Source organism: Hakea prostrata, chromosome 6, assembly GCF_041222555.1.
Source record: "Hakea prostrata isolate BN-2017 chromosome 6, UWA_Hpros_2, whole genome shotgun sequence".
NCBI classification, from domain to species: domain Eukaryota; kingdom Viridiplantae; phylum Streptophyta; class Magnoliopsida; order Proteales; family Proteaceae; genus Hakea; species Hakea prostrata.
Genome location: NC_142605.1, coordinates 39,654,961 through 39,667,943, shown reverse-complemented (window position 1 = coordinate 39,667,943; position 12,983 = coordinate 39,654,961). Strand labels below are relative to the sequence as shown.

General features: G+C 37.0%; 1 protein-coding gene across 1 annotated transcript; it reads left to right on the top strand.

The window, feature by feature from the left end:
- Positions 1 to 2,202: 2,202 nt before the first annotated feature.
- Positions 2,203 to 12,728, top strand: LOC149014055 (3'-5' exonuclease domain-containing protein). Its single transcript, XM_089158846.1, has 8 exons — positions 2,203 to 2,671; positions 2,846 to 2,974; positions 3,620 to 3,743; positions 9,040 to 9,479; positions 9,734 to 9,810; positions 9,947 to 10,082; positions 10,773 to 10,976; positions 11,805 to 12,728. The coding sequence occupies exons 1-8, from the start codon at positions 2,270 to 2,272 to the stop codon at positions 11,862 to 11,864; spliced, it is 1,572 nt and encodes a 523-aa protein (XP_089014972.1). The 5' UTR covers positions 2,203 to 2,269; the 3' UTR covers positions 11,865 to 12,728.
- The last annotated feature ends 255 nt before the right edge of the window (positions 12,729 to 12,983 follow it).

The window sequence follows — 12,983 nt, the reverse complement described above, 5'->3', positions numbered from 1 at the left end:
TGAAGTTAATTGCCAAACATGGAACTCGAAGAGTCGACCCAATGGTCTTTTCTGACCCTAATGCTTGTAGTTAGCACCAAAGAAAACACAAAACAAAAATTTCATTAAAGAACTCAATCATTACATTTCATACTAATAATGCAAAGCATTATGTGAGGTATATTGAAAATCAATAAATTTAGTCGTCGGTCATTGGTCATTGGTCAATGGCGGATGATTTTGAATATGACTTTCCAAATTTTGTTACTTTGAATTTTCATATCCATTCTAAAATAATAATAATAATAATAAAATAAAATAAAATTCATATCTACGGTTTTTTATTTTTTTTTTTTTTTAATTTTTTTTTATTTTTTTTCTGTTGACTGCCCCGGTCATTGAAACGATCAATAATTCATCTATTTAAGAAATTAGGATCTTCAAACAGAATTTTAGAGGATCGTGCCCTCTTGCATCTCTTCATCATATGTTTAAAAGAGAGGTCTATACCGGTCTGTCTCTTAAATATATGGTAGAATGGACGGAATCACAGTTCTCTACTTGTTAAGATAGAAGATCCAAACTCGACTGAGTAGAAACTAAGATGAGAGGTGGAATTATAATAATGAAAAATAATATGAAAATAAGGTGATGAGAAATGGCAACAATTGGGACAGAAGAAGGCATGTGCCAAAAGTCGTCGATTGTTGCCTATCTATTTATCACAAGTAACCACTCACCAAAAGTCGTCGATTGTTGCCTGTCTTTTTATCACAAGTAACCACTCACTATTCCTTGGTTTGTTTGTGATGTAATTTTAGTGGTCCACATATACCCACATCTCCAAACATAGTTTACCAAAAGAAGAAGAAATAAATTCCAAATATATTCATTTGAATTCCCTATGTATAATAAAAATTTGATTTTTAATAGATTTGATTGTAAAAATAATTTAGGACTTCTATAATTGACTCTATTTAGTTAAGAATAACATCAACCATAATTAAATGAATAATTAAACTATATATGTCAAAAACATGAGACATCACATTTTGGTAGTTTATTAAATTTTCGTATTGTTTGTCATTTTTATAGTGTTTTCTTCTAAACGACAAGGGAACCTAAGATATAAGTGACTTTTCAACGTGGTTGCAAATTTTATATGTATGAGAAGGTGAGCTTGTGAACAAAACAACGGATATAGAGATGCCACTTGCCATTTCTAGGTCCACAAACAACCACTAATGTGGCATTAGGCATCTATATGTTTTCTACCCAAAAAAAAAAAAAAAAAATTTTGAATCTAAGCTTTAATTTTTTTTTTTTTTTGGCAATTGATCTAAGCTTTAGCTTGGCTCTATTATCGGAATGCCTATTTCTTCAATCCTTTGATTCTAAATATTGATTGATCTTAGTTTATATTTTGAAACAACAAATAATATTTTCTGGAAGATTTTTAGAAAATAATAGAACATTGATTACAGAATTAGTGCGAGAAAATTTCAAATCAATCCTCAAATTCGGACTCGATGTTCTTTAAATACATTCACCTAACCAATGACATGTCATGCCCTTAAAATTAATAAACCAACTGTGTTTATACATACCAGGAAAAAAACATTATGTTATGTGCAACAGTGCACATATATGCCAATTAACAAGCTGAGATTTGAAACGCTTGATTTCAAATTTAAAAGTTCAAAATAGTTTTATAGTTTCTTTGCTTTCTTAGCCAATTATTTGGCATATATGTGTATTATTGTGCACAACAGAGGATGTTTTTCCTTACTACCACTCTCAACCTTCATTTTATAAGAACTTTGAAGAAAACTTGAAAAATATTCACCAGCATTTTACCTAAAAAAAAAAAAAGAAAGAGAAAGAAAAGAATATTCACCAGCATTCTATGGGCCCCAGATTCTTTGCCCACAAAATAATTCAAAATTCTGAAGATGAAGCCCAGTGCTAAAAGCCCATGGGCTTGGTGCATAGCCCATGGGTTTATGATGGTGGGCCGTGACACCCAACCCAAAACTCCTAGGTGTTTACGCCTTCTCGTAATTTCAAATTTTGGTTTATTCAAAAACATTCACCTGATAGAAGGGGAGACCGGGATAGACCGGTGAGGTATGCGTGGACGCATGACTGCTTGCCGCGTGTCGGTTTCCATTTACTTTACCCGCTAACTTGCAGCGCATGCACTGCCTGAGAAACGCACGCTACATTTTAGCGGATTTGATCCGTTTGCGTTGGCGAAGCGATCGTTGTGAGAGGAGAGTGTCTGATACGGATGGATCCGAAAGAACAAAAATCTCTCGCTATACATTTTGTATCGTCGATCGATTCGGCCGAATTTTCCCACCTGAAACGGGCCTTGAATCGTTCTTCAGTAATCGGCCTTGACGCAGAATGGAAGCCCCGACGATCGCAGGAATCGTCTTTCCCCTCGGTTTCGCTCCTTCAAATCGCTTGCCGGATCTATTCGAGACCCGGGGATGGCGAGACGGAAGACAACGAGTCGTTGGTGTTTCTACTCGACCTCTTGGCGATTCCTTTGCCTTCGATTTGGGAACTCTTGAGGGACATGCTTGTTTCACCTGATATTCTGAAGCTAGGATTTCGGTTCAAACAGGATTTGGTCTATTTATCTTCTACCTTCCGTTCTCAAGGTTGCGCTACTGGCTTCGATAGGGTATTTCTTCGTGTTTGACTTGTTTGTCTCTCCTTTCTGACGTCTTCTCTTATTTTCCGGCGTTGAATGAAAACTTCCATTTGTTTAGTCAACTATGATAGAATTGATACATATTGGCAAACAAAAATTTTCGAGTTTGTAACTGATCGCTGAGTTTCTTTTTTAACCGGCCAGATTGAACCGTTTCTGGATATTACTAGCATTTATGATCATCTTATGCGAAAGCCGGGAAGAAAGCTTTCCAAGGAGTCAAAAAGTTTGTCAACTATATGCGAAGAAGTAATTGGGATTTCTCTATCGAAGGTATGGTTACTGGGCAGCCTTTGCTTGCTTAGTTTGTTGTTCTAAGTCTTCACCTTTACATACATATATTGCCTTTCATCCAGTATTGCTCGCCATTATGTCCTTTTGATACGATGTTAATTCGGGAAAGGGGAAAAAAAGACTCTTGTTTGTGTTTGGCTTACTTAAGCTTCTTTGCCATCCACTGGGTATGCATGGTGGCACTGGCTCTGTAATGAACCATAGTGATTTTTTTATGAATGTGATAACAGCTTAATGAGTGATGCACTCATCAATCAGGCTTTCTTGCAAAGGGTAGTTTGGTTAATGAACAACCTGATGGAAGATGTGTCATTAGCACCCTACTCCTTTATTGATCAAAAGCACATTCATGAATGCATGCTGCATTATGCATTTAGCCTATTTTTGTTTTCCTTTGCGTTTTTACTTGAGTTGTTCCCCTTCGGAGGATACTGGTCTGCCACCAAGTCCACTTACCTTAGTTAAGTTAGCATTTACCATTTATCTTTATAGTTTGTCCAAACTTGTGAAGTGTTTATTAATCTGTTTGTTCAGGCCCTTTTAGTGTAGAGTGGGGTGAGCGTTCCCATGATTATTATTATTTTTTATGTTGTGGAAGTTTTGATTTATATATTGTTCTTCCAGGAACTGCAATGTAGTGACTGGTCACAGCGTCCTCTTACAGAAGATCAGAAATTATATGCAGCTGCAGATGCACATTGCTTATTGGAAATATTTTCAGTTTTTGAAGGCAAGATTGACAGAGAAGGTTTGTCTTGTCCAATGCTTCAAGCTTTTTGATTATTTCTTTCTGCTTTTGTTTTACTATAGTAATATGTTAGGCAGAATACTGAACAGAGAGAATTGGGAGATTACTGTATTTGATAGATTGGCTAAGAAATATTTTTTATACAGTAGAATTGCATAGAGGCTTTTATTTTGCTACTGAAATCTAATATTGCTTGTAACAGTTTACTCTGTTTGAGAATCCTCTGTGGGGTGCTTTTTTGGTGATTTGAAACCATATAGACTGGGAGGAATAGTCAAGGACAAGGCTGCTGCAATGCTTGCTTCTTGAGGTCCACTGGTTGAGGTTGCCTTTGTGGGCTGTTGATTTTCCTTCCCTATGATGTGAGGATGGGTTATGTTAGACAACTCTTGGTACTGATTTCGGATTAGGAATGCTATAGCTTGATTGGGTGCTTTTGGTGGGGTTGAGCTTATCCAGGTTTTCACATCCTCCTGGAATTTGGGCAAGCTTGCTGTTTGGCTTATTCCGTGAATGTTGTATTCAACTGAAAGGCAAGGACCATCAATGACCATGAGTTATGATCTTCCTAATATGCTGTGGTTTGACCATCAATATTCATGGGTCATTGTCTTTATTTTTCTCTAATCCTTCCTTGAGTACTTGCCATTCCTATACTTTATTTTCTTTCTCTCATGGTATATCATGATTTTTTACTGCCATTTTAGCTGTGAAGTAAACCTTATCACCAATTTGTTGATAACACATGTTACTTGGTTAGTTCTTCATAATGAGCAAAGTACTCAAATTTTAATTGCTTAATTATGATAGATAGAATTTTGTATATGAATAAAGACAAGGTTGAGTAAAAGCAACCATCGATCTGAATGTACCTTTTTCAAGAAGTATGCCACAGAAGCAATATCCCAAGCATCAGGTCCAATGTCAAGCTAAGATGATGTAAGGATCATTATGGAGATCTGAACTTCTGACCTGGACCAAAGCCAAAGGAAATATCCTTTCCTTAAATATCTTCATAGAGGATGTGCTCAGCTGCAACTCATGATTTCAGAAGGAGCTACTGGGAATTCATTCCGGTTAAGCAACTTGTTGGAAAATTTTGAAATTGAAGGAGCTATTTGTTATTGCTTGGAGGGGGGGGGGGGGCTGGGTATCATATCTAATTTTTATGACTGAAGGAGGCATCAGTAATTGAAATTTATTGCTTGGTTTTTTTTTTTGGGGGGGGGGGGGGGGGGGATATTTTGGTACTAATTATGGTTTCATTTATTTATTTTTATTTTTAAAATTTTAAAAAGGGCCAAACCTGGTGCCAAAGGCTTCTGCATACTCAAAGTCCAAGGGGCATTTTTCCTATGCAGCCTTACCCCAACAATTTTTTTGAGAGGCTGCTTTGATACCTTGGCTTCAGGCTACAATTGTGGTCCACTGACCTATTACGCGAAGGCCCACCCCTTCATTTGTTTATTTTTTTAAAAGTTTATGTACATTACAAGAGTCCTCATGATGGAGTATGGGGCTGCTTTCTCCTATAGATATTACCATTCCTTCGTTATAAGGATATCTATACTATTCTTGTGTGGAGTGTGATTCTTTTTCTATTGATGTGGACTGGTTAGAGTTATTTCTCATTCATTGTGACATTTGATGCTCTCTTTCTCTGCCCTGTTAAACCAAATGTGGGCTGAAGTTTTGCATAGTGGCTGCAATCCCATAAAATTCCTTGACAAAACAGATCCACACTGATAGTCTTGATTGCCTGCATTTCAAATCTGTGGTGCTTCTAAGAGAGAGAACAGGATTAAGTTTTACTCAAAGTGGTAGCAGCAGCAACACTAATTCTTCAGTTCAAGCAGTAGTGATGATTCTTTAGTTCAAGTAGTAGTGATGATTCTTCAGTTCAAGCAGCAATACCCAGATTGATAGAAGCGGAAGTAGAAGCTCAAGACTTACAGATAGGAGCACTAATTCTCTAACTTAAAAATCAAATGAAATTCTTCTTCATGTCTATTACTCAGATTGATAGAAGTAGAAGTAGAAGCTCAAGACTTATAGACAGGAGCACTAATTCTCTAACTTAAAATCAAATGAAATTCTTCTTCATGTTTGTTTTAACCTAAAATCGCTTTTTAGTTTTCTAGTGAATACGTACCTATTAGAAGGGAAAACCAACTCCTTAATGACCTTGTGAATTCCCTCTTTGGTGACAAGTTACCCCACTATGGGCTATTACGAAGCCCACTTACAAAAGAGGCCATATGATGCAAAATTGAAGACATATTCAGGAAAGAAGAAGCCCATTGGGTCAGGCCCATCAAAGGCCTAAAGCTATCACCCAAATTAGCCCATGGCTTTCATGGATTAGGATTGTTTTTGTAGGTTAAAGTCAGCTCACATATTTTGATCTCCATGGTCTAGACTTAAGCCAAAGTCTAGTTCTTGAAAAGTCAATAAAAGGAGTTGTGCTTTGAAAATAAAAAAAAACTCATTATTAAAGGAGTTTTCCTTTGTCAAGAGTTAGGTAGTAGTTGAGTTATTAATATGTAGGTGTTAGCTAGTGGTTGGATATACAATTAATGTCCATGGGTTTTTAGAATGATATATAAAGAGACTTATGTAAGAGGGCAAACAACTCAACTCATTGTTGGAAATCAAATTGCTTTGTTAGCAATCATTCTCTATGGAGAATCCTTGTATTTGATTAAGGTAGGTTGGTGTTCAATCCAATTGATCCACCTTGCAGTGTGAAGCCCAGGTGTTACTTTGTGTTCTTATTGTTCTCTCAATACCTCAAATTGTTCCTTCAATTTCTTTATCATTGACAAGTCTACCCTAGTGATCTACACTTCAACCTAATTCCCAATTTAGTTATAATTCTGCCCTTGCTTTGAGGATCTATTCTTCCGGTATTGTTATGTTATTATCCTTGTAATACCACTCTAGTTTTCAGCATTCTTTCACATCTGAATTTTATTCCTTGTGAAAGATCCTATTTGGCTATTGTTTTGATTAATCAAATAGAATACGACATTATTTGGTATCAGAGCCACTAGCGTGACGTTGAGTTCATGACCTACTTTTGGAAGACATTGTGGCTGAAAACTAACACAAAGTTACAGTTTTCAACCGCATTCCATCCACAAACTGACGAGCAGATGGAGGTGGTGAATCGAAGCCTAGAAAACTTACTGAGGTGGTTGGTTCGTGATTATGAGAAGACATGGCTGTCCATACTCAACATAGCTGAGTTTGCTTACAACAACTCGGTTAATCGTACAATAGGTCGTACTCCATTTGAGATTCTACTTGGAGTTTAACCTCGACAGCCTATAGACCTCCTCCCTCTACCACCACAAGCACGCGTGAGTATTGAGGTTGACGAGTTTCAACGCCATATCACAGAGGTACATGTTGATGTTCGCTGAAGAATAGCTCTTAGCAATGATGTTTACAAGCCTACTGCAGATCGTCATCAACGATATGTGGAGTTTCAATTGGGAGACATGGTGATGGTTTGTGTCAATTTAGAAAGGTTTCAACATGAGGTCAACAACAAACTTCATCCAAAGAAGATGGGTCCATATAGGGTGCTGAAAACGCACTGGACCAAATGCTTATGTACTTGAGCTACCAAAAGAAATGAACATAAGCAATGAGTTCAACGTGGCTGATTTGCATCTTTATGTAGGACACCACTTTGATGATGGAGACATTGAACAAATGTTGAGGCTGCCCCAACTAAAGCCACCAATCACTGACATCATTGAGGAGGTTTTGGATGACTCTTACAAAACCATTTGTCGTGGCACTGGATGCCTTGCTTTCCTTGTTAAATGGAAGAATCTTCCATGACATGATAATTACTTGGGTTCATGTTGGTGATTTCAAGAAACTTGATCCCAATTTGTATGAATGTTACATGTCATTCATCCATTCATCGGAGACGAATGATTTCAAGCCGAGGAGAGTTGATGCAAAATTGAAGACATATTCAAGAAAGAAGAAGCCCATTGGGCCAGGCCCATCAAAGGCCTAAATTAGCTCATGGCTTTAATGGGCTAGGATTGCATTTGTGGGTTAAAGTCAGCCCACATATTTTGATCTCCATGATCTAGACCTAAGCTCAAGTCTAGTTTTTGAAAAGTAAATAAAAGGTGTTGTGCTTTGAAAATAAAAAGAACTCATTGTCAAAAGAGTTTTCCTTTGTCAAGAGTTAGATAGTAGTTGTGTTATTACTATGTAGGTGTTAGCTAATGATTGGATGTTACAATTAATGTTTATGTTTGTTTAGAATGATATATAAAGAAACTTATATAAGAGGGTAAAACACTCAACTCATCATTTGAAATCACATTGTTTTGTTAGCATTCATTCTCTATGGAGAATCTTTGTGTTGATCAAGTTAGGTTGTTGTTCGATCCAATCGATCCACCTTGTGGTGTGAAGCCCAAGTTTTACTTTGTGTTCTTATTGTTCTCTCAAATTCTCAATCCCTCAGATTGTTCCTTCAATTTCTTCATCATTGACAAGTCTACTCTAGTGATCTACACTATTCCCAATTTAGTTTATAATTCTGCCCTTGCTTTGAGGATCTATTCAGCATGTATTGTTTTGCTATTATCTTTGTAATACCACTCTAGTTTTCAGCCTTCTTTCACATCTGAATTTTGTTTCATCCTAAGTCTATCAAATCTGAAATTTTATTCCCTGTGAAAGATCCTATTTGGCTACTGTTTTGATCAATCAAATATATTGCTACATTACCATAGCTAAATATTGTCCCCTTTCCTCCAAAAAAGAAAAACCCTCAAAGAAACAGTAAAAATCAATTTAGAAGCATTCCATAATAAATTGATTCTTGGACTGACATAATTTCTGCCTCCACTGAATGGAACCCCAAGAGTCCCTCCACGGCCACTTGCCTTGCCCCTCCTTATGTGCTGGCACTTAAGGAGCCACCTCAGGTGATGCTTCTGCATTAAGGGCTTGCTTATGTTCATGTAGTGCATTAACTACTTGAATCCATAAACAGTCATACCCCAATCTAGTATTACTTTCTATAAAAAAAAAGTAGTCATTGCAGTGCCAAGTTCTTATGTTTTTTGTTTTCGTTGCTGCCTTAGTGCATGAATGTGATGACAGACTGAAAAACCACTACAACGATGAACATATAATATTTCTATTCCATGGAGCATGTATTATCTTAAGAAGGATACGTATTGCTTTTAGTCGTTCAAACTTAAGACTCGATACCTTTATGCTGCTGAGTACTTATTGGCTTGGGTGGTACTTGCAGGTGATCCTGTGCACAATGCTGCTCCACCTAAATTCCTCAATGCCATTCTTGGACTCAAACAAGTTCTTGAGAAGCCTGATGTTTCAGTCAACGTTTACAGGTTAAAATTTGGTGAAGCTTCAGATATGGTCAGAGCAACAGGGAATTTTGAAATTCATGAGAGAAATTATTCCATGGCAGGATCCATTTCCATACCTTCACAGAGGAAGTCTATTCCTATGAATGAATCTCTGTCAAAGATAGTGCAAAAATATGGAGAAAAAATCATGCTAAAGGATTCTGATAGAAAACCAAAAAACTCAAAAAAGAAGGGAAAAAAACAATCTTCAATTACTCACAAGGAAAGAAGAGTTGAGAGTTACAGTGATTGGCAGGGGCCTCCACCATGGGATTTATCCTTGGGTGGTGATGGATGCCCCAAATTTTTGTGTGATGTGATGGTAAGCGTTTGTTGATGGCATTATTGTTTCTATGCTGTTTTTACCTTATTATTGTCTAGGGGGTTAGCTTCTCTTATGTGCAGAGTCTTACAAATTTGTGGTATTCTCTAGTTTTAATCCTTTGATGTCCTCCTCTGCATCATTTAGTCCTCAGTTTGAAGAGACAACCTCACATTTTATTTGTCTGAAAAAAAAGGAGAGAGAAGGGAGGGACTTAACACCGTATTCATGAGACTGAAAAAATATTCATACAGGTAGAAGGCTTGGCTAAACACTTGCGTTGTGTGGGGATTGATGCTGCTGTTCCATGTTTAAAGAAGCCTGAACCTAGGTGTTTTCTCTCTGCCTCTTTTCAACTTAAACATTTTAATGACTCTTCATTTTTAAAATCCTTTTCTCTTTTGGGATGTCGAGTCTGTGGTGGCATTTGAGATGTAATATTGCAATTATTATAATTGATGGTTTAGGCAGTTAATAGATCAAGCACAAAAAGAAAAAAGGGTGCTCTTGACTCGAGATGCAAAGCTGTTGAGGCATGACTATCTTCTGAGGAATCAAGTTTACAGGGTGAAGACTTTGCTAAAGAATGACCAGCTCCTTGAGGTATGAAATTACGAATGGTGTTATGTAATATGTAGTTCTGTTAGTCAAATTTATTACAAAGCAACCTTGGAAACAAGAAATACCCAATCCAAGGCCTACCTCCAAGAATTAGATCTATAGCAAATATTTTTAATTGTCATTTTTTTTTGGGAAAAGGTTTGGTGCACCACCATTCAAAATGCAGTTATAAGCAGTTACCTTTACCAGTGGACAAGGTGAGACCAAACTCCCCTGTTTGAGACACTGCAACCCACTGCTCTTTGCACAGCCATGCATGAAAACCTCCTCAATTTATTTTTAATTTAGTTTCCTATTTTCTACATCAGCAATTATGAACATATTCATTTTGACTTTTCTCCCCCTGTGTGGATTGCTATGTTGAAATTGTATGCATGAAAAATTGCGATTGGCGTAAAAAAGCTTTATATTATGGTCGATAGCCCTCATTTATGATAATTTAGTGAAGATTTAGTTAATGGTCCTACAAGATACAAGAGGGAATTTGAAATTGAGAGTCTGACTGCATTATTTGACTGGCTATAGCCCGATATTAGTACCAAGAAGGTGATGACTCACTTCCTTTTCCCAAATCACATTGTCTTACTGTTTGGAGACTTTTGGTGGGTTTTCAGTTGGTATCTGAAGATTTCAATTAAGCTTCTGCCAAGTTTTGATGGAACTTTTCTTCAGGTGATTGAGACTTTCCAATTGAATATTTCTGAGGATAGTTTAATGTCAAGGTGCACCAAATGCAATGGAAGATTTATCCAGAAACCTTTAACAACTGAAGAAGCGATTACAGCTGCAAAGGGATTCCAAGTAATCCCAAATTGTCTGTTTAACAAGAATTTAGAGTTCTGGCAGTGCATAGATTGCAATCAACTGTATTGGGAGGTAAGCTTTTTTTTTTTAAATCACCAACTCTTTAGAGTTCCTTTCCTTGTTTTGTTCCACTGTTTGATGATGAAACATTTTAGAACCTTGTTTTCCTCAAGGCCTCAATGAAGAATTGCTATTTTGTCCAGCCTATGTGATGAAAGAAACCCTTCTGTTTGTAGGCGTAGTACATTCCATGATCTGAAATAGACCAGAGCACTAGTTGGATTGCTGAATCCGATCACTGGGGCGAGTTCAGATTGCACCCTTAGCATCAAGCCAGCTTGAGCTTGAGTTTGATAATCTCAATTGTAGCCCAGTCCATGACCATTGACGTCTGGCCCAGGCCTTGATTTTTAGGTGCTTGGTGTGCAACTTAACATATGAGCTCAGAGATCAATTTTTCCATCTGAGGCTGGTCTGATTGTTTGGTATGGGTTGTAGGTGAGAATTTTACCTGACATATTTAGCCATGTGTCCTACACTATCTTTGAATTGATACAATTAAGCAGCCAAACTATCCATTCATCTGCTTTAACATCCCAAAAGAAGGCTTCTTTTTTGGCACTCAGTTAGGGGGTTGTTGGCTGAAAGAGATGGTGAAACTGCTAGTGGATCCAGATTTGGGTGACCTTATTATCTCTTTGGGATGGTGAATTAGTGAAGCACTTGTGTTATGATTTTTTTTTTTTTTTTTGGGGGGGGGGGTGGGTGTGGTTGTTGTACACCCTCGTCTCCCTTTCTCCATTCCCCAACAGAAGTTAAGACAAATGGAGATTATAATCACCTAGTGCGTGCCATCTTTCGGTGTTGCTGCTAACTAACATTAAGCCTGTGTTGCTGCAGGGAACACAGTATCATAATGCTGTCCAGAAGTTCATTGACGTCTGCAAGTTGAACGGATAATCAGAGAGAAAAAGAGGGAGGGTGTCGGGGAAGGAATGTTGTGTCAGGTATGTCACCATCGTGTCATTCCTGTGTAACTCACACGCTGATGGTATTTAGCTTGGTTCAAAGGTGTATCTAACAGTTGAAATGCTTTTTCTATTTCATAGTTTTAATCTTCTGTTTTGCCTCCTCTGTTACATTTTTTCTTCCTTCCCTTGTCCCAACAAGAGGAGTGTCTGAAGACTGATTCAATTAAAGAGAGAAGAGAAGTTCCTATCATAAAGGTGAGGTTGATTTTTGTATATCTGATGATGATTCCAAGTGTTCTTCCAGCACTACTGAATGAAATTTTCTTTACCAAAAAAAAAAAATGAGGGTCAGGTTTTACAATGAAAGGTGGGGGATTCAACCCCCAAACAACAAATACACACGTAGGTGTATTCCATCTCATATATTTGTGTTCAGTTTCTTTGTTATACACTGTAGGGCAGGATTGGATGAATGGGGAACAGAAACCAAGTAGGAACTAGGATTAGTTGAGAAAGGGGAGGAAAATTTAAAAAATTATTAGTATAAGATAAGTTATAAATGGCTAAAATGTGATGGACTTTTGCTTTGTTGTAGTAGGTTTTGCTTTTAATCTTTAATGGTCAGTGGGGTGCGGTAAGTAATCATCAATATCTTATATAATCCGTAAGGTTTATTTGTCTTAATAAATGGAGTTGTGGTTAATTGTATTAGCCATGACTTTTTCTTATGATTAGTGGGATTGCAGACCTTAGAAGATGTGTTCCAACTTCCAACTTCCAACCATCCAAACAGCGTTTGGTGGTCCTCTCTGACTCAACCTTGGCCTATTTTGAGAGTGAAGAGCCAAATAAGAAAAAAGAAACATAATTCTCATATGTGTTTATTCTTATCTACTTTTCTTCTTATCTATTCTTTTATATATATATATATATATATATATATATATATCTTTATTTATTTATTTATATATTCCATTTCCATCATTCACGAGTGAAAACCATGGATGCTTCATGCTGCCATGACTATCCTGTGAACCATGTTAGTCACGTGTTCGAAAAGCTTATCTTAACGACCCAATTCAATTATCATAATAAATAAAGGTCTTAT